The 24,982-nt window shown below is 33.4% G+C and overlaps 2 protein-coding genes across 20 annotated transcripts; both read left to right on the top strand.

Annotated features, from left to right (window-relative positions):
* The first annotated feature begins 951 nt into the window (after positions 1–951).
* Positions 952–8,133, top strand: LOC112707558 (dihydroorotase, mitochondrial). 19 transcript variants are annotated; one of them, XM_072201332.1, is made up of 9 exons: positions 970–1,395; positions 3,527–3,597; positions 3,952–4,125; positions 4,301–4,482; positions 5,623–5,759; positions 6,165–6,330; positions 6,419–6,535; positions 6,976–7,136; positions 7,550–8,133. In XM_072201332.1, the coding sequence occupies exons 3-9, from the start codon at positions 4,040–4,042 to the stop codon at positions 7,742–7,744; spliced, it is 1,044 nt and encodes a 347-aa protein (XP_072057433.1). In that variant the 5' UTR covers positions 970–1,395; positions 3,527–3,597; positions 3,952–4,039; the 3' UTR covers positions 7,745–8,133. The 19 variants fall into 19 exon arrangements, with proteins under 19 accessions (XP_025615121.1, XP_072057433.1, XP_025615123.1 ...); XM_072201328.1 differs by having other exon boundaries at positions 978–2,479; XM_072201333.1 differs by having other exon boundaries at positions 983–1,395; positions 4,035–4,125.
* Positions 8,134–20,565: 12,432 nt separating this feature from the next.
* Positions 20,566–24,464, top strand: LOC112707557 (uncharacterized). The gene is made up of 8 exons (XM_072201325.1): positions 20,566–20,810; positions 20,918–21,130; positions 21,368–21,559; positions 21,648–21,850; positions 21,945–22,020; positions 22,645–22,765; positions 23,486–23,572; positions 24,134–24,464. The coding sequence occupies exons 1-8, from the start codon at positions 20,706–20,708 to the stop codon at positions 24,208–24,210; spliced, it is 1,074 nt and encodes a 357-aa protein (XP_072057426.1). The 5' UTR covers positions 20,566–20,705; the 3' UTR covers positions 24,211–24,464.
* The last annotated feature ends 518 nt before the right edge of the window (positions 24,465–24,982 follow it).

The raw sequence follows: 24,982 nt of genomic DNA, 5'->3' as shown, positions 1-24,982 counted from the left end.
AGATCATATGTGAAACTGATAATTTTGATGCGTTTCTTCTTGTTTCGCGAGACACAACCAGCATGATTAGGACTGACTTTGATTTGCTTAACAAAATCAAAGAGATGCTCCAGAGCGACTGATTTAATTGCTAAGACTGCTGCTTTTAACAAGCAGCTGTACCTGGAGTGGTTGCTGCCCACTAATAGTTTAGACATTATTATTAGAGAGGAGTCCTACTCTTTCTCTTAGGTCCTTTTTCTTTGTGTTATTTTCAGTTACAAAAAATAGAACAATAATAAATATATTTTCGTTGCTGTGTGAATGAATGCTTATGTTGTGTTTGACAGAATGACAGGGTTTTATTGTAGCTATTATGGTTGCTATTAGGGGTGTTCAAAACCAATCCACATCGAACAAAACCGATGAACCAAACTAAAAAAATTGAAAAAACCAAAAACAAAAAAAAAACCAAAAAATTAAATTTTTGCTGTTTTCTATTGGTTCAGTTCGGTTTTCAGTTTTGACAGTAAAAATTTGAACCAAACCAAACCGAACCAATATGTATAATAAAATATCAAAAATACCCTTATAATACTAGCACCAAGGTCTTGAAAATTGGATTGGTTGGTTCAACTGGGTTAATCAAAAACCGGTTATCTGGTCGGTCTGATTGATCTCCAAAACCGCCTTGCAAAAAAATTGGTTAAAAAATTGATTGAACCAGCCGAGTTTTTTAAGGCTTGGTTTTGTAATCCAAGATAAAAAATGGTGTCATTTTGACCAATGTTTTGAAAACTGAACCGGACCGACCAATTCAATTGGATTAACTGAGAACTGGTCACCTAGCCATTTCGGTTGAAGTGAAACTGTTTAGCAAAAAACCGATTAAAAAAGCGGTCAAACCGACGATTAACCGATGAACTTTTTGAACCAGACGATTTTTCTCCGGTTTTCAATTTAAAAAAAATTACCTAAACCCTCCCCGTTCTCTCTCTTTCACACGCAAATTACCACGGAACCCTACTCCTCTCTCTCTCTCTCTCTCTCTCTCTCTCTCTCTCTCTCAGCTCCATGGAACCCTAGCACCCCCAGCCAGCAGCAGTAGCAGCCAGCACCCAATTCCCAACGCCGCCGTCGCCTACGAACTCTTCTCCTCAGTTAGCGTCCATCCCCGGTGTTGTCGATCCTCTTTTCCTAGATCCTTTCTCCTTGCGTTGCTAGTTTTGCTTGGAGCTGCTGTTGGCGTCGCCGCCTCTGTCCTCATCGTCATCGGCCACCCTGAACTTGTGTCTCTGTCCTCGTTGTCGAGCCCTCTCTCTCGCGCGCGCGTCAAGCCTCTGTCTTCGATCCCCTGGCTGTCCGAGCTCACTTTCCTTCCTCCTTCGCCGTCACTTCTTTTCCTCCCTTGCCACCGTAAGCAAAGCTACTTCAATTTATGTTTTCTTATTTTGTTATTTTACCCTCGCCCCTCGAAGCTTTTGTCGTTGTCATCGGAAGGTCGGTTTGAAGCTTCTGTCATCGTCATTGTCGAAAGGTCGGTTCGAAGCTTCTGTTATCGGTCGCCTCTGTCTGCTGATCACCATCTCTTTTCCGATAAGCACTCATCCACGACTTCTTCCATCCTTTTTTCTTGCATTAATTTTTATGATTCTGATTTCTGAGTTAATTTCTTTGATGATCTTGATAGTACCCTATTAATTTTGTTAATTATGTCCATAATCTTGATGTTCAAGTTTATGTCCATAAGTATGTTCCTGTTGATATCCAATGGTAGTTCTCCTTACTTTTTTAGGTTTATGCTGTTTAAAACCAAATCCTCTAATTTAATGTAATATATTTAGTTGTTGCTTATTAGAAATTAATTAAAAAAGTTTTATTTTTAAAGATAGATAAGTGATTAAAAATTCTTTAGTTATAAGATATTTGAATTTGTTTGTGGATAATTTAATAATAAATTATGTGAAAGTATAAAATTTTAAATATTTAAAATTATATATTTTAATTTTTAATAATTTATTTTATATTTAATTAAACCAATTTTATTATGATTCAATTTGTTGAATTATTGAACCATTAAACCAGTTACTTGACTGGTTCGGTTCCGACAACCTTGCCTAGCACAACTGCACTACCCTCTGCCCCACTAAAACCTAACCCTAACACACGCATCACACTCTCCAGCCTCCACTCTCCAGGTTTCTCACGCTCCCACCAGAGGCTCACCACTCTTTGCCGGCGGCGAATTCCATCACAGTCGCGCCCCCATCCAGCCCACAACGCCCTCTTACATTTTGTTCTGCGTCACTCCTTTCCCAGCACCGTCGTGGTCTCCATCCAGCGTCTTCGTTGTCTCTCCGGTTTCAGCCCCGCCATCTCCGTCGTCTCACCGTCCAGCATCTCCCTGTCTCCCATTGGTTTCTTCTGCCAGAAGCTCTGCTCAGTGGCTGCTTCTGCTACCGGTTGCGTCGCTGGCGGTCCTGTTGATGTTCTTGTCGCTGTCGGTGTTGTATTTCGAGTCAATCTCTACACCTCTCATGGTTCTGTTATTATTGTTGGTTCTGAACTGATTTTTTGTTATGATTCTTTGTTTTTGGTTCTGATTTTTGGTTTAAGGTTTTGGTTATGTTCTTATTGTTTTTATTATTCATTCTAATTTTTTCGTTCTGATGTTTTTTTTTTTCTAATTATCTGGTTATGATTTTTAGTTCTAATTATTTGTGCTAAAAACATAAATTTATTTACAAAGATTACCTTTAACTATGAGTTTCTACTCACTGCTTCTGGCGCATCTAATCACATAGGAGTTTCTACTCTTGTTGCATATTCAATTTCTGAAAAACAGCAAGAAGAGATAGAAGAAAATATGGTTACAAAGCCGTTGAAGTTTTGGGTTTCGACATTATATTTTTGGTTCCCTTCATTGTTTCACTTGCATTGGTTAGTTTCTTTTTTTTCTTTTTTTCTGAGGCGAAGCAAATGCTTCTTGGAATATCTTGGGCATATTCTAGAAAAATGCTAATATTAGGATATATGACTAATGTATGTTAATTCTAATGGGGTATTTAAAGTATGAATTTAACTTTGTTTAACTTTGAATTATGTTAGAAATTGTGATATATGATTTTTTTTTGGTGACTTATTGTGATATATGATTTAAAAACCGAAAAACCGAACCAAACAAATCCAATTATGTTTGGTTTGGTTTGGATGGCTTCAGATAAAAAATCGAACCAAACTAAACCGATCAAATTTTATACGGTTGGATCTGATGATTTTTTCTCTAAAAACCAACCAAAAATCGAACACCACTAGTTATTATACTGATCTAGGACTGAGATTTTACTCGAAAAAACGCACAAGTCCGCAAGCTCAAGTAAACTCTTGTCGCAGATTCGTACATGCATTGAATTATTCATCACAAATGTAGTTGCTATTATGCTTAACTTGTTCTCCTAATATATATAATGTTGACGTACTTGATCTTTCTGCATTTTTTCCAATCATGTTTATATTGTTTGTTCTGATAAGTTTCTTCTTTGAGCAGATAGTTTGCTCATGCTTTAGTGGTACTAGGAAGGGGAATGATAAAGACTTTGTCACTTCCTTGCCAAATATGTATATATATTCTGATTGTAGTTTTATTCATCTTTCATTTTCATGCATTTTCTTCAATCCCATTCTCCGAGTTTACAAAAAAAAAAGATATTTTTCCTGCTATTTTGCATGGAATGTGTAGAATGTTTGGGGAAAGGGGGAGTCATGGTATCAACATCAACAAGTGTTGCATATGGAACTTGTTGCTATTTTGCATTGATAAGTGTAGAATGTTTGGGGAGATGGCGAGTCATAGCTTCAACATCAACAAATATAGCATATTGAACTAGATTTTCATTTTATTTCTTTAAAGTTTAAATGAATTTTATGATTAAATCAAGAATTAATCTCTTCCGTTTTTTCTGATTCTGCTAGTAATTGAATTGTTATCCTTCTACGAAAGGTACTTAGATTCTCTTCCAAAAGGTTTGAAAATCATAAGTGCTTTAATTGTAAAGGAACAATGATGGAACTCAGTATTACACAACCTGATGATTGGCATCTTCACCTCCGTGATGGCGACTTACTTGAAGGTGTCATCCCTCACAGGTAATTTGATTTCTAACAGAAAAGACTTGTCAAACTCCATGCATTTTTTGCTGTTTATTTTTGTCGGATGCCTAAAGAGGCTTGGACATGGTCTATTATTATTTAGCTATGACTGTGCTAACTGCATTTAAAGGAAACAGAAGTGAATATTAATTAATAAATATTGCTTCTACAGTGCCAAGCATTTCGGAAGGGCAATAGTGATGCCCAATTTGAAACCACCCATCACTACTACTGCAGCTGCTTTGGCTTATAGGGAGTCCATTCTGAAAGCATTGCCTAAAGATAGCAGCTTCACTCCTTTGATGACCCTTTACTTAACAGATATGACAAGCCCTGATGAGATTAAACGTGCAAGTGAGTATTTGTTTATATGTGAATCTAAACAAAATATTGCTATTACCTATGCAATTTCAAGTATTTAAAGAAGCGTTGGCGGAGACAGTAAGTATGTTTAATTGATGTGTCTTTGTTAGTATAAGTTTTTATGTTTTGCTAGAAGAATTTTGTTAAAATTAATTTCTTTTACCTTTTACCTTATCAGTTCAATTTCATATTTCCAGCTGTGTTTTGTTGCTACATGACATGCTAACATGATATTATCTTTGCTGTCAAGCATTTCTTATATCAAACACAATTAGCCACTACATAAAGAAGCTTAAGGTACTAACGAAGGGGTGACTTTTATTTTATTATAACTTTTATGGGGTGAAATTTGAGATGTAACCATAGGCAGATATTTAACCAGTTAGTAGCTATGGGACCAGTTATATATGATTCATAAGTGTCAAAACGGATAGAGTATGGGGGATAGAAGTTAAGAAAACCTCTACGCATAATTAACATAATCTGATATCATAGTTTAGTATTGATCTTAAGAAACAGTACTAGTGTTTAAGCAAGTATGAAAAATACATTAAAAGGCTATAAAGCAAGTAAATATCCTATGCAGATGGAAGCCCCCCTCCTTAGAAATTGCTTAACTGGCTCCAAGCATATTTTTTACTCATTGAACCATGCGTCCTGTCTCTCAATTTTCCTCATAAACCCACATCTCTTCCTAGTCAGCATTACGGCATTACCAGCTTCCTGCTGTCCTCACTAATTCTTTCCCCTGCTATTCTCACTCCTTTCTCCTGAGTCAGGTTTCTCTACTGTGGGGCCAATGTTGCTTGGTGTAGACTTCGGTAATCATGAGTTTGAGCGTTTTTTTTTTCCTTTTCTCTTTCTTTAGACGACAACAATTTCTTGATGACCATGCCATTTATTGCCCTTTTCTTATGCATAGTGGAGGCTTTCAGCTTTGTTCAATGGAGCAAAGGATCTAGCTTAATGTTTGTGTACACAACTAATTGATAACAAAAGTATAAAATTTTTGTTGTTCACAAGGAAATCAATGGTTTGATCGTCTAATTTTATGCTATTCTCTATACTTTTTCAACTTTGGCTTGATTCTTCTGACTATAGTACATTATTTATGCTAATTGCATTTGGAAGAAAAGAGTGGAGCTGTTTATGGTGTGAAGTTGTATCCTGCTGGTGCTACCACAAATTCTCAAGATGGTGTTACAGATCTTTTTGGAAAATGCTTTCCTGTTCTTGAGGAAATGGTTGAGCAAGAGTTACCATTACTGGTACGTTTTCTCCTTCTCTCTATGTGTGTGTATGTGAGTTGATGTATAACAAAGCATTACATGCTTTTAGATGACATGCTTGCCCCAATTGTAGATAGTGATTCAATTTCAGCTACAATGTCATCAATTTTAGATGACTAATCACACCATGTCTTAATTATAATACACCTTGTTTAATGGAATTTATTATATTTGACGCCAAAATCACAATATGCCCTTCTAAAAATTGTGTGCATATACTCGAAGACTTTAACTATTGTCTACGTTGTGCCTTGGAAAAGCCAAGGCTAGCCCAATAATGTTTTACTCTCTTTTTGCTTGTTGATTTGTCTATTGTCTATAATGTACATAAAATTGAAAGTTCATCTTTGTACTTTCTTATTTGCAAATCAGTGTATGTGACAGGTTCATGGAGAAGTTACAAATCCAAATGTTGATATTTTTGACCGGGAAAAGGTTTATATTGAAACAATTTTAGAGCCTTTGGTTCAAAAGCTTCCACAGCTTAAGATTGTAATGGAGCATATTACTACCATGGATGCTGTCAAGTTTGTTATGTCTTGTAAAGAGGGTACCTTATTTCGATTTCTCGAAAGAGCTTTCTCATCATTATGCCGTGATGTTGTAAAATTTTACTAATGTATGGTTTTCCTTTCCAGGTTCTGTAGGTGCAACTGTTACACCTCAGCATCTTATCCTTAACCGGAATGCTTTGTTCCAAGGTGGCTTGCAGCCTCACAATTACTGTCTTCCAGTTCTCAAAAGAGAGATCCACAGTATGTAGCTTTGTTTGTTCTCCTTAATGTATAGATTTGCAACATCTTTACATGTGATGTCAGTTCTCATGGTTATGAAATTGAAGTAATTATTTAAGGTCATGAATGAATCCATGGTTTGCTTGTATTATATTTAGTGAATATCTCAGTTTTTCATTGATTGGGTTTGATGTTATTCCTACAATTAGAAAATATTGGCTTTTTGTGGCTGCTAGCCTGGAACGGCCTTCCAACATCAGTTTACATTTTTAAGACGAAACTTATAGCTTTTCTGTAAAGAGAAGTCTGATTGAGGAGTTATGGAGTCTATTGAACAGACTCGTACATAATTAGCTTGAAAAATTTGTTGCGAACTTGTTAATCATTTTAATTATTATTAAATTAATTTCTATTGCAAAACTATATTATCTTACCTTGAACTCTTTTTTCCCTCTCCATAGGACAGGCTATTGTTTCGGCTGTCACTAGTGGAAGTAAGAGATTTTTTCTCGGAACTGATAGTGCTCCACATGAAAAGCGTAAAAAGGAATGCGCTTGTGGATGTGCTGGCATATTCAATGCTCCTGTTGCTCTATCAGTCTATGCCAAAGTCTTTGAGGAGGTGCACACTTTCATTTTGTTTCTACATATATTTCTTTAACAATTATTAGGCTACTCCTTTTCATTTTTCATTTTAGCAATTTGTGTTTTCTGTGACCAATATGTCACTTTCAAGTTTCAAAAGATTTGCAAACTAGTTTTGCTGCGCAAAATTCCAAAATTTCACTTTTAGGTTTTCTCCTTATGCGAAATTTCCACATATCCTTTTATATTTTGCAGTGAATATCAATAGCCATACATATAATTTTAGTACTATCATGAATATTTCATATGCATGCATGACTCGTGCATCAATCTTGTTTTTCCATGAGATGTGATATAACTAAATTAAAAAGCGCACACTTTACATACTACCTTGCCTATGAAAGCATGTTAATTTTTATATTATCTTGAAGTTATTTTTACATGTCGCAGGCTGGTGCATTGAATAAGTTGGAGGCCTTTACAAGCTTTAATGGGTCTGACTTCTATGGCTTACCCAGAAACAAGTCAAAGCTTACTCTAAAGAAGGCTCCATGGAAAGTACCTGAACTGTTATCTTTTCCGTTCGGAGACATCGTTCCCATGTTTGCAGGCGAAACCCTTGAATGGGAGGTATCCCTTAATTGACTAGCATTCTTCCTTTTTGACCAAAATCACTAGTATCTTTTTTCCTGACAGAATCCTGAACGAGCTGGGAACAATTGACACTTTCAGTGGAAAGTGTACATTATTTTGGCATAATAAAATAAATTGCTAATTTTTAAGAAATATATTCATGATTCATGCAGTGTTTAGACCAAGGGATTTGTCTGCACTGCAAGGTGACTGTTCTTACAAGTTACATAATTGGTTCTCTTTTTTCGTTTTTTGCACCCGTAAGTTTTGCTCTTACTGTGCAAATGCTCGTCTTGCTATCATTAACTCCTGAATTAGATGCTATGTTCCAATGACATCTTACATAATAACTATAACATTATATTGAACAGCCCTTTTACCAGAGGTGTATTTATGTGTTACTTATGTGTTACAACTTGCAAATGAAACTATGGCCACTCTTACCATTTTATGTTTCTTGTTTAAATGCATACTTGGTCCTTTAAAAATTTTTGGTCCGTCTTTAATTTTTAATTTGTTGGCTTGTATTATGAAATAGTTGGCTAAAATTTTATCTCTTTTTTATTTAATAAATATAAAAAAATAAAATATTTCTAGACATACGAAAGAGTTGGAAAAGTTGCATAATTACGCAACAGATACTATTTTGCAATTTCCCCGTGAGAATATTGTGGAATGGCCTATTTTCATGAATAACTTAAGCTATGTGTAACTTAAAATCAGCCACCAAAATTTGTCATTAGTATAAAATACATGTTGGAATATAAAATATATGTTGAAAATAAGCTATATAACATATGTATTTATATACAAATAAATGGTGATTAATTTTGGTACTTAATTTTAATGTAAAAATAGCATTTTTATTTTATGAAAATTTCTTTTGGAATAGGGTGTTGCAAAATCATAGTGGGTTTATTTTTTCCTCTCAAATAAGCCATTTTGCAATACGTCATGACAATGATGCAGCTGTCATACAGGGTGTTGTTTTTAGATATCGACCTAATTTTAATTGATCTATGTCATAAAAATTTGAGTTGTTGAGGGTCTAATTGGATCTATTCCTTTATTTGGGTTAGGATCGACTATGTGCATAGGTGGAACTATTTTTTTAAAATATCATGTGGCGTAAAATATTTTTTTCTGAGTTAAATTCTAAAATAATTCATGAATTAGTGTAAAAATAAATAATGATAATAATAGGTACAGCAGTTATAAATATTTTTTTGGTGTAAAAAAAGAAATCAAGTCCGAAATGAATTGGTTTTTGATGATTTTGATATATTTTTTTATAAAAAATTGAAGAGCATAATAAATGCAAAGTAATTAACGAGTCATTCAAAGTTTAAAAAAATAGTGAATTTTTAAGAAAATAAAACTAAAAAGATGAGTGTATATATATATAGGATTTAAAAACAACTTTAATTTATATTAATAAATTAATTGAAGGTTAAAATTATGTATATGTCTTGAATAAAAATTAAATTGATAAATAGGTGTACATATTATAAATCTTATAAATGATTTGGGTAAAGTATTAAATTGGTCTCCTACGTTTAGGCGTAATATTGTTTTGGTCTTTAAAGTTTAAAGTGTCTTATTTAAATCCAAAAAAGTTCCATTTAGCTTCAATGTAGTTCCATCGTAAGGTTAAAATGAAATAATTAACAGAATGTCCTACACAACAATAGTACAACAACAAAATAATTCAGAGGTATAAAATTAACCGTGGATGCATGAATACATTTATTTATTATTTTTCTTATAATTTAAATGAAATATTTTTTTATAGAACTAAAGAGAATGATAAATAAATGTATTGATACATTCAAAGTTGATTTTGTGCCTCTGGAACTTGTACTTATTCTCTAGATTATTGATCTTGTTCTTGTACTGCTGTTATGTAGGACATTCCGTTAATTATTTAACTTTGACCTCACAGTGAGACTACATTGAAGCTAAATGAAATTTTTTTGAATTCAAATAGGACTCTTTAAACCTTAAAGACTAAAACAGGATTATGCCTAAACGTAGAAGACCAATTTAATACTTTACCCTAAATGATTTTATGACTACTAAACGGTAGAAAAAGATTTTGAGTTAACTTCAATATTATTTAATAAACCTTCGAAACAAAATTATCCTCACATAAAAATTAAAAACTGGTTTACTCATTACAATATTAGATTTGACATTTTAAAATATTAGGTTTTAGTAGAAATTTTTTTAATTTAAAGAATTGTATACGATGAAAGTTAAAGTTTTAGTATTTTTAATTAAAAAAGTGATACAAAATATCTTTATTAATACTTTACTGTATATGATATTATTTAGGGTTTAGGATTAAGAAATTAGTGTTTATTATTGATAAATTAAAAAGTGTGATTTATGATTTAAGATTTATGAGTTAGTACTTATGGTTAAAGGTTATTTATTTAGTATTTTTTATTTAGATTTGTAGTATAGGATTATAAGATTTGAGTTAGGATTTAGAGATTTTGGATTGGGGATTAAGATTTAGAATTTGTTGTTGAGAATTTAGGGTTTAGGATTTAGCAGCTAAGGTTTATAATTTTTCAAATACATTTTTTTCAATTCGTTCATTTTTTTTATTAACTTTTTTATCGAAAGGTGAACCAACAAAAAAGTTATTTTCATTAAACTATTAACAGATATTTGGAGAAACCCAAGAGAGATAGAGCACATCAACAATACCCTTTTGGCTCTGATCCCTAAGGTAAATCAGTCGAGTTCATCACACAATTCAGACCAATCTCATTATGTAATGTTATATACAAATGTATCACAAAAATTCTGGTTGAGAAGTTAAAACCCACCCTTCAAGATCGTATATCTCCCTGCTAATCAAGCTTCGTACCGGGTAGAAATATACATGATAATATTATCATAGCACAAGAGATGACCCATGATATGAAGAGGATGAAAGGGAAAAAGAAATTCATGGCTCTCAAGATAGATTTTGAGAAGGCGTATGATAGATTAAATTGGAACTTCCTGGAAGCCACTTCGAGGGAGTTTGGCATAAAAAAGCAGGAGCTGGAAATTATTATGGCCTGTGTAAAGTCGGTGAAATACAAGGTACTCTGGAATGGGTGTAAAACGGAGACTTTCAAACCAAATCGGGGACTTAGACAGAGAGACCCCATATCTCCATACTTGTTTGTCATAGCCATGGAGAAATTATCTCATGCCATAGAGGATGATATTGGGAAGGGACTATGGAAGCCGATGAGGGTAGGAAGAGATGGACCTCCAATTTCACATCTACAATTTGCAGATGATCTTTTACTTTTTGCAGAGGCATCTCTATCCCAAATAAAGCAAATCAAGAGAACTCTCAAAGGATTTGAAGAGGCATCAGGAATGAAAATAAATGTGGCAAAGTCATCTATTCTTTTTTCAAAAAATGTGGAACATAATATTAGAGAAAGTATAAAGGGAGCATGCAATTTTCAAGAAGTCTCTTGTTTGGGGAGATATTTAGGAGCCTTGTTAACTAATGGTCAAAAAAGTAAAGAAAAATACAAAAATATCCTGGATAGAGTTAAAGGAAAATTCAAGGGTTGGAAAGTCAATTGTCTATCAATGGCGGGACGCATCACTTTGGCTAAATCAGTTGTGAGTCTGTGTTTAAATTTTGACATGCCTTTTTCCCTCGTACCAAAAGGGATAGGAGCCGAAGTTGAGAAGTTTCAACGAAAATTCATCTGGGGAGAAGATCAAAATAACAAAAAAATTCATGCAGTCAGCTGGGAACAAATTTGTAAACCAAAGAAGCTGGGAGATTTAGGATTTCGAAGGATTCATGTGATGAATCAAGCATTTCTAATGAAAACACTATGGAGATTGTTCACAGAAAAGGAGGCGCTTTGGGTCAGAGTGATGTATAGCAAGTACGGGAGGGGAAGAAACCTCCTTCAAGGTATGGAAACCTATAAAACTGATTCCCCTTTATGGAAAAATCTGGCTGCTCAATGGAGTAAACTGATAAAACATATAGAGTTCACGGTGGGTGACGGAAAGACTATAAACTTTTGGACTGACCCCTGGGTTAGAAATGAAGGGCAACTTTGTTTGAAAGCGACAAAATCTCTAGAAGAAGAGCTTCTCAGTCTCAAGGTGAGAGACATTAGACTGAAAACTGGAGAGTGGAACCAACATTTTCTTGCTCGCTATCTCCCACACGAAGCTATCCAAAAGATAAGAGCAACTCCTCCTCCAATTGATGAAGGAGGTGAGGACAGAATCCTTTGGAATCTTTCGAAAGATGGGGAGTTTACCATAGCAAGCGCTTACAAGTGCTTAAGTAATAATAATAATGAAGTTGAAGATAGAATTTGGGAAATCCTGTGGAGCTGGCAAGGACCACAAAGGATAAAATGTTTCGGATGGCTGATGATTCACAAAAGACTTTTAACAGCAGAGAGAAGAGTAAGGCTTTTCGGTAGTAATCCGGACTGTCACATCTGCCAAGGCCAACAAGAAACAATTCTACATGTACTAAGGGACTGTCCCCCAGCTGCTAAGGTTTGGCATCATTTAATTCATCCGCAGCACTTTAACATGTTCTTTACAGCTCCTTTTAATCTCTGGGTGAGGTGGAACTTGATAACAGAAATTGGTAGAATTAATCAGGAAAAATGGAAGACATACTTCCTGGTAACTTGTTGGTGGTTGTGGCATTGGCGTAATAAAGAAATATTTACCCAAGCTACAACAAGACCAGCGGAAGCTAAAACCTCCATCATGGCTTATGTCCAAAACATAAAAAAGCTTTCAAAAAAGAGCCTCTTATCAATTATTCTAAGCGAAAAAGAGAGATACAAGTCTCGTGGAAGCTGTCCCCTATTGGATGGATTAAAATTAACTCAGATGGAACCTCCTTGGGCAACTTTGGAAAAGCGGGATGCGGTGGCATAATTAGAAATGAACACGGTAAATGGGTAGCTGGATATATGGTAAATATAGGAAATTGTACAACTTTTCAGGCAGAATTATGGGAACTGCTACATGGATTGAGAACAGCTTGGGAGTTTGGACTAAGAAGAATCGTGTTTGAAATTGATGCTAGAACGGTGTACAACCTAATGATCAAACCCAAGCAATGCATGAATCATCACGAGCCACTGGTTAGACAAATTCACCAAATGACGATAAGAGAATGGAAAATTGAATTCAAACATACATACAGGGAAGGAAACAGAGGAGCGGACTTCTTATCCCGTAAAAGCTTGATGGCAGCACCGGGACTTCATTTTGTTGACTTACCATCTGCAGAGTTTAGAAACATTGTCTTAGATGATGTGAGAGGGGTTGTACTACCCCGAACTATTTTCATAATGTAATTTTGGGCTTCCAGTCCCGTTTAATATACCAAAAAAAAAAGTTTCAACACAACTCTTGTCCGCCACTGCTATTCCACATTTTGTGTCTGCTCCTACAACAATAACGCCGAAAGGAATAAAAATAAAAGCATCGTCGATCAAAATCTTAATAAAAAAATATTTTTCTTTGTATATAATAGATATATTATATTTTATTTTATGCTACGACTGACTTTCTATTTCTATATTAAAATATTTTATATTTTTAATTTAATATGACGTACCTAAGACAAAAAAATATTTTAATCATTTTGTTTATGTTTTAGAAGTCAACTATTTATCTATGTTGGTGTTTTAGTAGTTGATTATTGATTGATTGGTCTTGATGTCTTACAAGCTGCTTACTGATTCGTCTTCTAGTGATATATCAATGCATAGTGATTTGTGTTGGTGTTTTAGAAGTTGATTTGTGATAGTGTTTCATATGTGAATTTAGTGATTTCTCAATGCATAGCAACAAGATAGTGGATGTTGTAAGATCTTTGGTTTTAAGATATAGTCAGATTTGAGAGAGCAGTAAGGAGCGAGGAAGCATATGGGATTTCTTAACATATGTTACTAATAGGCAAGGCTTCAGGAAGAGGAATTAAGAGGAGTCTGATGAAAATTACATTAATACAACATCACACTCGTAGATTTGAGCACGTGACTGGACAAATGGTAGAAGAGGAATAATTTTTTATTGTAAAAATTATATGGTTATTTACATCATTTTTATAGAAGAAAATAAATGATAGGATTGGTAGAAGAGGAATAATTTTCTTACTTAATTTCTCAATTGTAATTAGCCTTCTCCAAAGTAAACGCAGAAGCTAGAATTTTTAGCTTCCTGTAAATGTAAGCAAAATCACTTATGAGTTCAGAGTTTCAAAGAGTTGCCAAACATAAAGAAGGAATGTTCAAAGCACTCAAACGAACTTTTCTCTTCTCCAACTTGAACTCCAAACACACCTGTATTTGGTTAGAGGAGTTGTGGTTACTTATTGGTAAAGAACCATCGATTAACAGTCTCTAATGAATCAGAAACCATTTCATTGCGTCTAGCTTTAATGGCTATGGTGGTTGGTCTTTAAGGTAATCTTGTTAAGCATTGGATGTTTTTCTATTTCCTGAATGTGTTGCATTCATTATATTTAATAAGGCTTCAGTGGCATTATATTTTCTGGAATGCTTTGCAAAATGCAGCTTACCATAATATTCCTCTGCAATTTGATGTCATTGTTTCTTTGGTTTAAAAGATTTTACCCTGTTACGTGCAAGTTTTCATTTACTTGTGCCATGCTTTTATGCCAACAAGGAAATCAAAGTAATTTTCTTCTTAAAAATTTTAATTAGGTACGATAATTTTTAAAATATGCATAAATAATATTTTCTTCAAATGCTTAATGTTTAATGCTCTGAGTATGGATTATCTTGTCGGATTATAAGGGAAACTGATGAAGCTTGTTTGCAGATTCAAACATGGCTTGGCATAAACACAGATTGAAAAGTTTCTCTAAACCTGTCATGTCGCGTGTACAAATATATATCATTAGTGTAGATAATTATGTCGTATCTTCTTCAGATCTCTATATAATTATAACCTCAACAAACCCCATCTGAATAGTCTATTGGATACCCACATCTCAACTTGATGGTTGCTGATTTGTTAGCTAACTTCTACGTTCTAGTATGCTTTTGGTTGCACCCATTGTCGAAAAGGGAGTAGCATCCTGCATTAGACAGGGCAGCCCAATAGGTTGGCGAAAAAGAAGACCATGAAAAACTATAGATGAAATCATTAAAAAAGAATTAAACTTTAAACAGATTTTCTGCATACATGGTCTATAGTAGGGCACAATCTCATTGTTTGATTAATGTAGCCGATTCTACTTAATAAGTATAAAACAATGTTTTTTTAGTATATATGTCATGTAAGTGGGATTATAAAAGTATTAATGCATCGGATCCTATTAAAATTCCGCATTTAAGCGTGCGGTGAGAATAGTGTTAGGATGGATGAATTTTTTGAGAAGTCCTCGTTTTGTACCTCTTTGAAGGAGAGCCTTAGAACATCAGTTTGAGTTATTTCCGTGTGACTTCGAAGTCACGGGTTCATACTGTGAAAATAATCATTGATGTAATTATCAGGTTAGGTTAGGTTAGGTATATTAGTATATTATATCATTTGGGTGCAACCCTTCCCCAGACCTTGCGTTAACACGGGATGCTTGTGAATTGGGCTGCCCTTTTATATGTACATGTAAAAGTAACTAATAGCAAAGCTCCATGCTTCTTAGGTAGAGTATGCTTGAGAGAATATATTCAAAGCATTTGTTGATCCAAATTTATTATTTTCATTTTTTCCCCTTTATTTTATTTTATTTTTTGGTAGTAGATGTGATTGGGACTGTATAGCTTTTCAAATGTGAAGGCTCATTTGTTTTGGCTTGCAGGTTGCTTGTAGAGACTATCCTCAATGCTCGGCATGCTTGTGCTAAATTCCCTTTTTCTTCCACACCGCATGAAACGCATTGTGACCAGGTAAATAAGTGATAGATTATAGCCTCAATCTATTATCTAACTTTTGCACTCATGTCTCATTTTATCTTGAATGTTTCTAATTGTTACCATTCGATATCATCCTTCTATCTATTATGCTGATTTCTGTTTGACACTATGCAGTGTCACAGCTGATTTCCTCCAACCAAGTCTAACCACCCAATGTAAACAAATCCGACACCCATGTAACCCCTACTGGAAATGTTGAACCACCAACCGAATGTTCCGGTTTACCTGATTCATTTGTTGATATCGAAAACTTGCTTTTCGATAAAGATTCAGTTCCAAGGTTAAGTGACAATGGTTCCTTGCCATCTGAACTGATCAATATTCCATCTCCTGAATGGTGGTGAGAATGTTCAAAATTTGAGTAGTTATGAATAATGCTAAGGTGGCTATTGATTTTTCTGTTGCATGACTTGCTTAGCCATGAGTACCATATAGTATATGTCACATTTTGAGGCTCAGAAAATCTTTTGTTAAGAGATAACCTTGCTAGGTGTTCAACAATCCCCAAAAGTTGGTGATAAATTAGATTGTATAGTTGGTGCATAGCCTAATCAATTAGATATGCTTTTATTATAGTTGGATGTATTGAAGACTCAAAGAAAGTCTGAACCTTTTTGCTGCTTTTATGAATAGTTCAAGACCTTCTAAAGTTAATGGATGAAGTGAACATGATAAATGAGCTTTAGTTGCATTTTCGTTGGTTCTTACTCGTTATGCCAATCAATGGGTTGCTGGTGTTGAGTCAAGGATTCAGATTGAATATATTGCATTGAGAAATTTCAGGGGCTAGTAATTTTTTTTATCAACATTAGTCAATGCTTTATGCCAATACTATAGTTTTATATTATTAGAATTTAAGGTTTAGGATTTAAACTCTAGTTAATACCATATTTTTTGGATATTACATGTAAAATTATTTGTTGGCTGAGTGTCTGTCTAAAATGATAAATTTTGTTGGTTATTTAGTATTGTCTTTAAGTTGGACACTTAGTCTTTAACAAATTTTAATCATCAAATTAGTTTTTAAATTTTTATTTCTTTAGATAAAATTAGTCCCTACATCATATTTTTTGTCTTTTATGAAGGGATTGATTTGAAAATTTTAAAAATTATATTTTTTTTAGAATATCAAAAACTTATTTGCTTAATTTTTTTTATTAAAATTTAACTTGAGAATTGATTTGTCTAATAAAATAAAAGATTGATTTGGTAATTAAAACTTGTTAAGAATTAAATTATTTGATTAACATTTTTTTAGGTACTATTTTGGATTACTCTAAAAATTGTAATTAATTCAATAACTGAAAAATATTCAAATTTCTTTACCACATCCATGGTATAATATCTTCTCCAGATATACTACACATTTAAATTTTATTGTCATCTAAGTTCAACTAAGCAGGTTCAACATCAATATCAACAAAAACCAATCTCATTAAAAGAGTGTGTACACAAAGCTTAAAATTCGTTATTTTTCGTGCTCTAATTTGAGAAATTGTTCTTCTTCTTCTTCGCGCATACAGGTTCCTCCTCCTCCTCCTCCTTCTTTGATACTGTGTCGTCGTCTTCTCTTTTGATGATGCGTCTTCTTCTTCTTTTTTTTCTTTTTTCGTTAACTTTTTCTTTCGTTATCAACGTCACCAACAACACCAATATTTTGCTAACATTTTTATTGATTTTTATTTTTTCTGGTGCCATCATTAAATAATTTCGTTTTATTTGGATCCAGAAATAAATTCGATGTATTTTTGTTGATAATTGAGTCTTTTTGATTGCTTGTTCGAATCTGAACTAATTTCGGTTCATTTGTGTGTTAATTGAGGACCACTTGATGCTGCTGATAAGTATTGACCAAATTTTTTATTCCTTAAGTAATTTCGATTTATTTCTTAATTTAATTGATGTTCATTTAGATCCAGAAATGAATTCGATGTGTTTTTGTTGATAACTTAGTCTTTTTGTCTGTTTGTTCAAATCTGAACTAATTTCGGTTCATCTATGTGTTAAATGAGATTCATTTGATGCTACTGATAAGTATTGATAAAATTTTTTATTCTTTAACTAATTTCGGTTCATTTTTAGTTTAGAGGTTCATTTGGGTGCAGAAATAAATTCGATGTACTTTTGTTGATGATTGAGTCTTTTTTTAGCAAAGAAGAATGAAATTATTCATTATCACTTTATTCAATTGCATTAGATTCCATTCCATTCCATTCTAAATTGTTGAAGTTGATGATAACGAAAGAGAAAGATGACGAAAAAGGAAAAGAAGAAGATGCAACATCATGGGAAGAACCTCATTCTATAAATTTAGAAACTCCGACATTCTATCCAAATTTTATTCGTTATCACTTTATTCAATTGCATTCAAAATCGGTAAAGAATGAACCGAAAATATTATTAAAACGAAATTATTGTATAATACCAAATGATCCAAAAATTTATCCATTATATAAATTCAAATTCAGAAATACTTGCGTCTCGAATGAATTGAAAATATTATCAAAACGAAACCATTATATAATACAAAATGAACCAAAAATGGTGTTCATAAACGACTGGATTTAGCGATTGCATTCAATTTCATTGAATTCAAAATTGAATAATCTAAATCTCGTCCACTTGATTCGATTCAGAAGAATAATCCAAATCGCTCTCATTCAACTGATTTAAACTGTAATCATTCATTATTTTAATACGCTATTAAAATTTGAAAATGAAGAATAAATCTAAAATCTAAAAATGAAGAACATAAATACAATGCATATCGAAATCTGAAAACGAAGAACATAAATGCAATGCAAATCGAAATCTGAAAACGAAGAAGAAAACAAAGTTTTTACTTTGAAGAAAACAAGAAGAAATCGAAAAAGAAAATGAAAAAAATTAGAGCAGAGAAGAACGAGGAAAAGCTCTACATTGAAGAAGAAGAATGAAGAGAATCTTTTCGTTTAGAAAGAGAAACTCTACATTAAAAAAGAAGCTTTATGTTAAAAAATGGCGAACACGTGAAACAAAAACAATTTGATTGACTTGATTAAAAAATTACACGGATGTAGAGCATTATTGTTTTTAGAAGTTAAACAATGAATATGAATTTTGAATTTTCACAACTTAAATGGATTATGTTAAGAAACTCACACTTGAGTTGAAACATAACAAACTACATGAGTAAAATTTTCGTTAATTCAAACGTTATTTTCTATGTCCTTCTACTCTAGTTTATTCAAATAACGAATCTAATATTTTTTTTTAATGTTAGAAAGAAAAAAAATAGGGGCTTGCTACACATACAAGTAAAAAGGCCGTACAAGTTTTACAAGTTATCAGCCCAAACTTCATTAACACGCGCATTAACTCATTTTAAATGGAGCGTAACTACACGCGCCCCACTCAAACGGTTCCTCTTCGTCGTCTTCTTCTTCTTCTTCTTCTTCTTCTTCCTCTTCCTCTTCCTCTTTCTCTTCTTCTTCTTCTTCTTCTTCTTCGTTTTTTTTCGATTTTCATAGTTTCTGAAATTCTTTTTCTTCTTCTTGCTGCACGTTCTTCTTCCTCTTACTCTTCTTCTTCTCCTTTTCTTTCGTTTCTGCATGTTCTTCTTCCTCGTTTTCCTCTTCTTCTTCATTTACGTCTTTTCTCTCTGTTTTCTCTTTTTTTTTTTCATGGTAAAATCATTTTTGAAAAAGAAGAAGCAGCAGAAGATGAGGAGGAGAAAGAGAAAGAGTTATGAATTATGCATAAGATGTACTTCAACGAATTTTGGGTGTATTTTTTTAAATCCTTTGGGTGTATTTTCTGTAACCCTTTGGGTGTATTCCTATAATCGTTTGGGTGAATTCTTGTAACCGTTTGGGTGTATTTTCTATAATCCTTTGGGTGCATTTCTGTAATCATTTGGGTGTATTTGAGTGATATCTGACTGATATCTATGGGTGTATCTGACTCATATCTATGGGTGTATCTTACTGATATCTATGGGTGTATTTTTCATTTCAGAAAAAATGACAAGCATTACAGAAATACACCCAAACGATTACATAAAATACACCCAAGAGATTACAGAAATACACCCAAACGATTACATAAAATACACCCAAGAGATTACAGAAATACACCCAAACGGTTACAGAAATTCACCCAAACAATTATAGAAATACACCCAAAAGATTACAGAAAATACACCCAAAGGATTTAAGAAATACACCCAAAATCATGCATAATTCAGAACTCTTTCTCTTTCTCCTCCTCATCTTCTGCTACTTCTTCTTCTTCAAAAACGATTTCAAAGCTTGATGTCAAAAAACAATAGAAATCGAGAATAACGAAAAAAGAAAACATAGAGAAAATCACGTAAATGAAGAAGGAGAAAGAGAAGGCAAGAAACAAAAGAAAAAAAGAAGAAGAAGAGGAAGAGGAAGAAGAACGTGCAGCAAGAAGAAGAAGAAGGTGCAATGAAAACGTGCCGTAACAGTATGTGGAGGAACTAACGTCAACGACGAAGAACAAACCAGTGAGAAAGGAGGAGAAAAGAACGATCGAAAAAGAAGGAGAAGAAGAAAGGATATAGCGCGTGTAAGGAACGTAGCACTTACAGCGAATTTTGGGGATTAGAGTTTACAAGCCCTAATCGCTTGTACGCAGAGTTTTCCCCAAAAAAATATTAAATTTTATTTTATTTAGTATTTAGTAATAATTAATAAATACTAATAAGACAAATTCTGTTTTGCAATTTTTTTTCGATATTTCCTTTTTTTTTGTCTTTCAATATAGGATTAGTTTTTACCAAGAGAGGTAATGTAACTAATTGAAACTTTAACTTCATATCAGTGAAAAGGAAAAAATTGCATCTTATTTTGTTTTATTTTTCTATCAAATAGTACACAAGAACTATACTACAATAATTTTGACTTCGCCTACATAGTGTTCCCAACTAGTTTCTGGTATGTTCTAAACTGAAACTAAACAAACAAAAGCCGCGTCCGTTGGCAAAAAAAAAAAAAAAAAAAAAAAAGCAGGAAATGGCGCTATGGATGGAAAATCGTTCAGAGCCACTCACCGAAGCCGAGAAGGCAGACCTTGAAGCCATTGCTGCCATCAAAGAATCTGCAGCCATTGAACTCAAGGTAGGTATCACTACTTCTTATTAGTTATTAATCATTTCAATTTCTTTTTTTTTAATTTAATTTCATTTGACCCTTCAATTTGTGTGTTATTATCATTCTTGAATTAGGAAAAGGGTAACGAGTATGTGAAGAAGGGTAAGAAGCATTACTCTGAAGCAATTGATTGCTACACAAGGGCAATTAATCAGAAAGCATTGAATGATTCTGAGAGCTCTGTTCTTTTTGCGAACAGGGCGCATGTCAATTTGCTTCTTGGGAACCACCGGCGTGCCCTCTCTGATGCTCAACAAGCACTCAACTTGTCCCCCTCCAACATAAAGGTGCTCAATTTATGTTTCAAATATATATATATATATATATATATATATATATATATATATATATATATATATATATATCCACTGTCAGTTTTATACCTACATCCAAATACGGAATGCTACATTAGCAAAAATAACTATTTTTAAATTGAGCAGTTACACTTTGCCTTATGAAGTTTGTTATTGTGAATTTGTGATTCCCTTGATTTGATGTTTCAAGCAATGAAAAATCATGATTAGGCAATTTATAGAGCTGTCAAAGCATCTCTATCACTGAATTTATTGGCTGAAGCACAAGAGTATTGCCGAAAGGGTCTTAAGTTGGACCCCAATAATGAGGAACTTAAGAGGCTTGACCGACAGATTCGTACGAAGATATCTGAGAAGGAGAAGCTTGAGGCTGAAGTCTCTAGAGCCATATCGGAGGCAGAAGTATGGACTGCCAGTTGTTTCTTACTTATTTTATCTTTGTTTTGTTGTATGGAACCTCATGCCCTTGCTTCGACCAAAAACTATGCAGGAACTTGTGTCTGCAATAGAAAATAGAGGATTGAAGATTGGAAAGGCAATGTATCGAGAACTCACCGGGTTAAAGAAACCGGTGTTAGACAAAAATAATATCCTTCATTGGCCTGTCCTTCTTCTGTATGCAGAGGTTATGTCCAGTGATTTCATTGAGGATTTCTGTGAGACTGACATGCTTTCAGTTCACCTTGATATCATATCCTTTTCTCTTTCTTTTTTAATGATTTTAAAATATCTACATAAATGTGTTATTTTTATGTGGGAATGTATTACACCCTTAGCTTCCAAACATGTTTTCAGCAGACCAACCACTCCCATGGGATGTTGAAAACAATTACAAACGTGATTTTGTTGAATTATACTATGAGGTAAGCTCTCTTTTTTATTTTTTTTTTCTCGTTTGAGTTTGATTTCTTATTTCTGTTTGCAGATATTGATGCGTAAAGTATACCAGTTGTTTTGTTTGCCAATCAAAATCGGATGGGATAGTAAGAATATAAATAAGGATAATTGAAGATTTCATACAACATATCTGTCTATTCATCTAGGACCTTACAGTGTTAGAACTGATATTGAAGATGTAAAAAATCTGCTATAGAATTGGGAGTTCTTGATATAGTTAAGTCCCCAGTCTCTCCCAAACTATTCCAATTGACTAGACACCCTTCTCTCCATCCTATTCCCTCTATCTATACTTACAACAAACTAATTGATTGTTACTAACTACCAAATGGTAACCTAACATAGAGAGCAGCTAACACCACCATTCACCACATATGCATCAAGTTGCCATTTTCTTTTACTTGAAACATTTTACTTTTACTAAGTTTTAGTCTTTTTTTTTTTTTTTTAAAAGGGCATCCCAGTTTGTTAGTATCCCAGGTCAACACAAGGTATGGGGAAGGGCTTGCTAAGTAAATATTTAGTATCAGATGATTGACCGTTTATATCTTAAGAGCATCTTGTTCACCTCTTAGCCCATGTTTTATCAGGCTGGCTCTGGAGTTCGTCTATCAAAGGAGAAACTTCTTCATTGTTTATTAGAGGGAACTGCAGCTTCTCATGTTGATGATGAAGAGAAAGATGCGGTTGAGGATTTTAAACACACTGCAGGTATGGTATGGTACTTTTGAAGTACTAGTGATACAAGTAGTGGAATCAACAGTGCTCTTAGCTTATAGGCAACCAAGTATGAGAATAACCTCAAACTGTAGACATAGGAAGTCCCTGTTAACATATTTCTGTTTGGCCACCATGTATATTTACATATATCGATTTGTGAGATATTTTTTGTCTTTATACTGAATATACTACCTATGTTCATCAATTGCTTGTTTCCCTTAATGTGACATCACGTAGATTTAACCATACGTTTGCTCCCTTCTATATGTGGTTTCAAGTTGAAGCAAATCAATCCCTTGTCAACACAGTTTTATTAACATAGAATAGGGAATAGGGACATTACGTTGTTAGGATTCACAAGTTTAAAAATGATCTTAAAAAGTAGCTCTGGATAAGATACAGCTATTTTTGGTATAGAGCCGCCGTAGCAACTTGAGCCATAGAATCAAACATAGCTGTGGATGGTACTTGGGAACTTTCACTTACAAGTCACAACTGATCAAAGTGTATTGAACCTTAGATGTAGGGAGAATAAGGCTTATCAGTGGTCAATTGAGCTGGTTGATGATCTCAGTGGTCTCAGCATTCCCAAGATGCTGGCTTAGTTTAACTAGATACCTTATTGTTCAATTCTCACAAGAATTTTATTTATCTATCCTCCCTTTTATGTGAATAATTGTTATATGATGTGATATCTTTTGTGTTCATCAGGTTCCCCAAAATGGATCAAAGTAAATGAGAAGAAAACCCTCCAAGATATCCTCAAAGAGCCTAATTTCGTAATCCCCGAAATCCCAGGTGACATATGGTTTTAGAAAATGTCATTGCTTTTTCATCGTTGATCTTGGAGTAAACTACTATTTTGATTCCTAAAAGATTCAGTTTTTGACAAAATAGCTCTGAAACAAAAAAAATCATATCTTGTCTCTTCAAAGATGATCTCAGTTTGACAAAATGCACCATTGTTCATAAGTGACAATCGTTTCATGCATTGATCTAATTTTTTGTGATAACATTTGGATAACTATTTATAAAGTGCAGACAAAAAGCCAATGATTCTAAACCTCGTTGTTCATTTTTTTTCCTTCTAGATCTAGCTATTGTAAAATCACCAAATGTGGAGGATGAAAATTTCTTATTTTTCTAAGACTTACAAAGAATTGGCAAAAATTTAATTTCTAGAGCCTTTTTAGAGTATGTCTCCCCATATTTGGTGCATTCTAGGTAATTTTTAGGAGGCCAAGATGACATTTTTTTTTTCAGGGTCCATTTTGTTGAAAACTTAATCTTTTGGTGCCAAAATGGTGGTTTATTCTTGATTCTGTTTAGAAATTCAATCTGAGTGTGATGTACTTGCAGTCTTCTATGTTGTTTCCAAGCAATCCAACTTTTATAGCAAGTTCAAATCTGGAAAATGGGCTCCTCCAAGCATATGAAAGCACAGCAATAAAGGAAGGGCTTCAAGGTAGCTAATATACCTTTAGATGTTATTATAGTCACTAGATATACCTTGAGTTTCGTTAAGGTTAGCAAATAGCAATGAGCGATTTGTAATTTTTTAATGGGAAAGTATGAGGAGCTAATGAAATATTTATACAACGTGTACAATGGAGGTTTATGGAATATTAGAGATATAATCATTAGTGTTACCTTTTCCCATCAGTTGAAACTTTTGGGATGATTGGTATCATGACATAGTATTAGAGTGCTAGATCCGAAAGATCAAGAGTTCGATCCTTGGTGAACCCCAAAATCAGTTTAATTTTTCGGAAAGATGTTTATTATCCCTAATACTCGGATGGTATCCGTTATTATTGGCTTATTGCCAATATTGCATACCCTATTAACATAATAATTTTTATATCAAGGATGCATAACAATAAATTTATGTAATGTGTATAAATTTTATCTAAACTAATCACAAAGTTTTAAAAAAAGTGTATAAAAACCGAGACTATTAAATAAATATTCTAACTTGTTCATAAAGAAATTTATAACTTACTAATAATAATAATAATAATAATAATAATAATAATAATAATAATAATAATAATAAAAAAGTGTCAAATATATTTTTTATCTCTAATATTTTCAAATTTTTTTAAAAGAAAAAGTCTAGGAGGTCAACTATAGTATTAATTTCATACATATTCAATCTCTTGTCATTTTCTTCATTTAAAGTAACTAACTTTTAAATTTGTAAAACCC

This window comes from Arachis hypogaea, chromosome 8, assembly GCF_003086295.3.
Source record: "Arachis hypogaea cultivar Tifrunner chromosome 8, arahy.Tifrunner.gnm2.J5K5, whole genome shotgun sequence".
Taxonomy (NCBI): Eukaryota; Viridiplantae; Streptophyta; class Magnoliopsida; order Fabales; family Fabaceae; genus Arachis; species Arachis hypogaea.
Note: the sequence above shows the minus strand (reverse complement) of the source record. Positions and strands in the feature narration are given on the sequence as shown.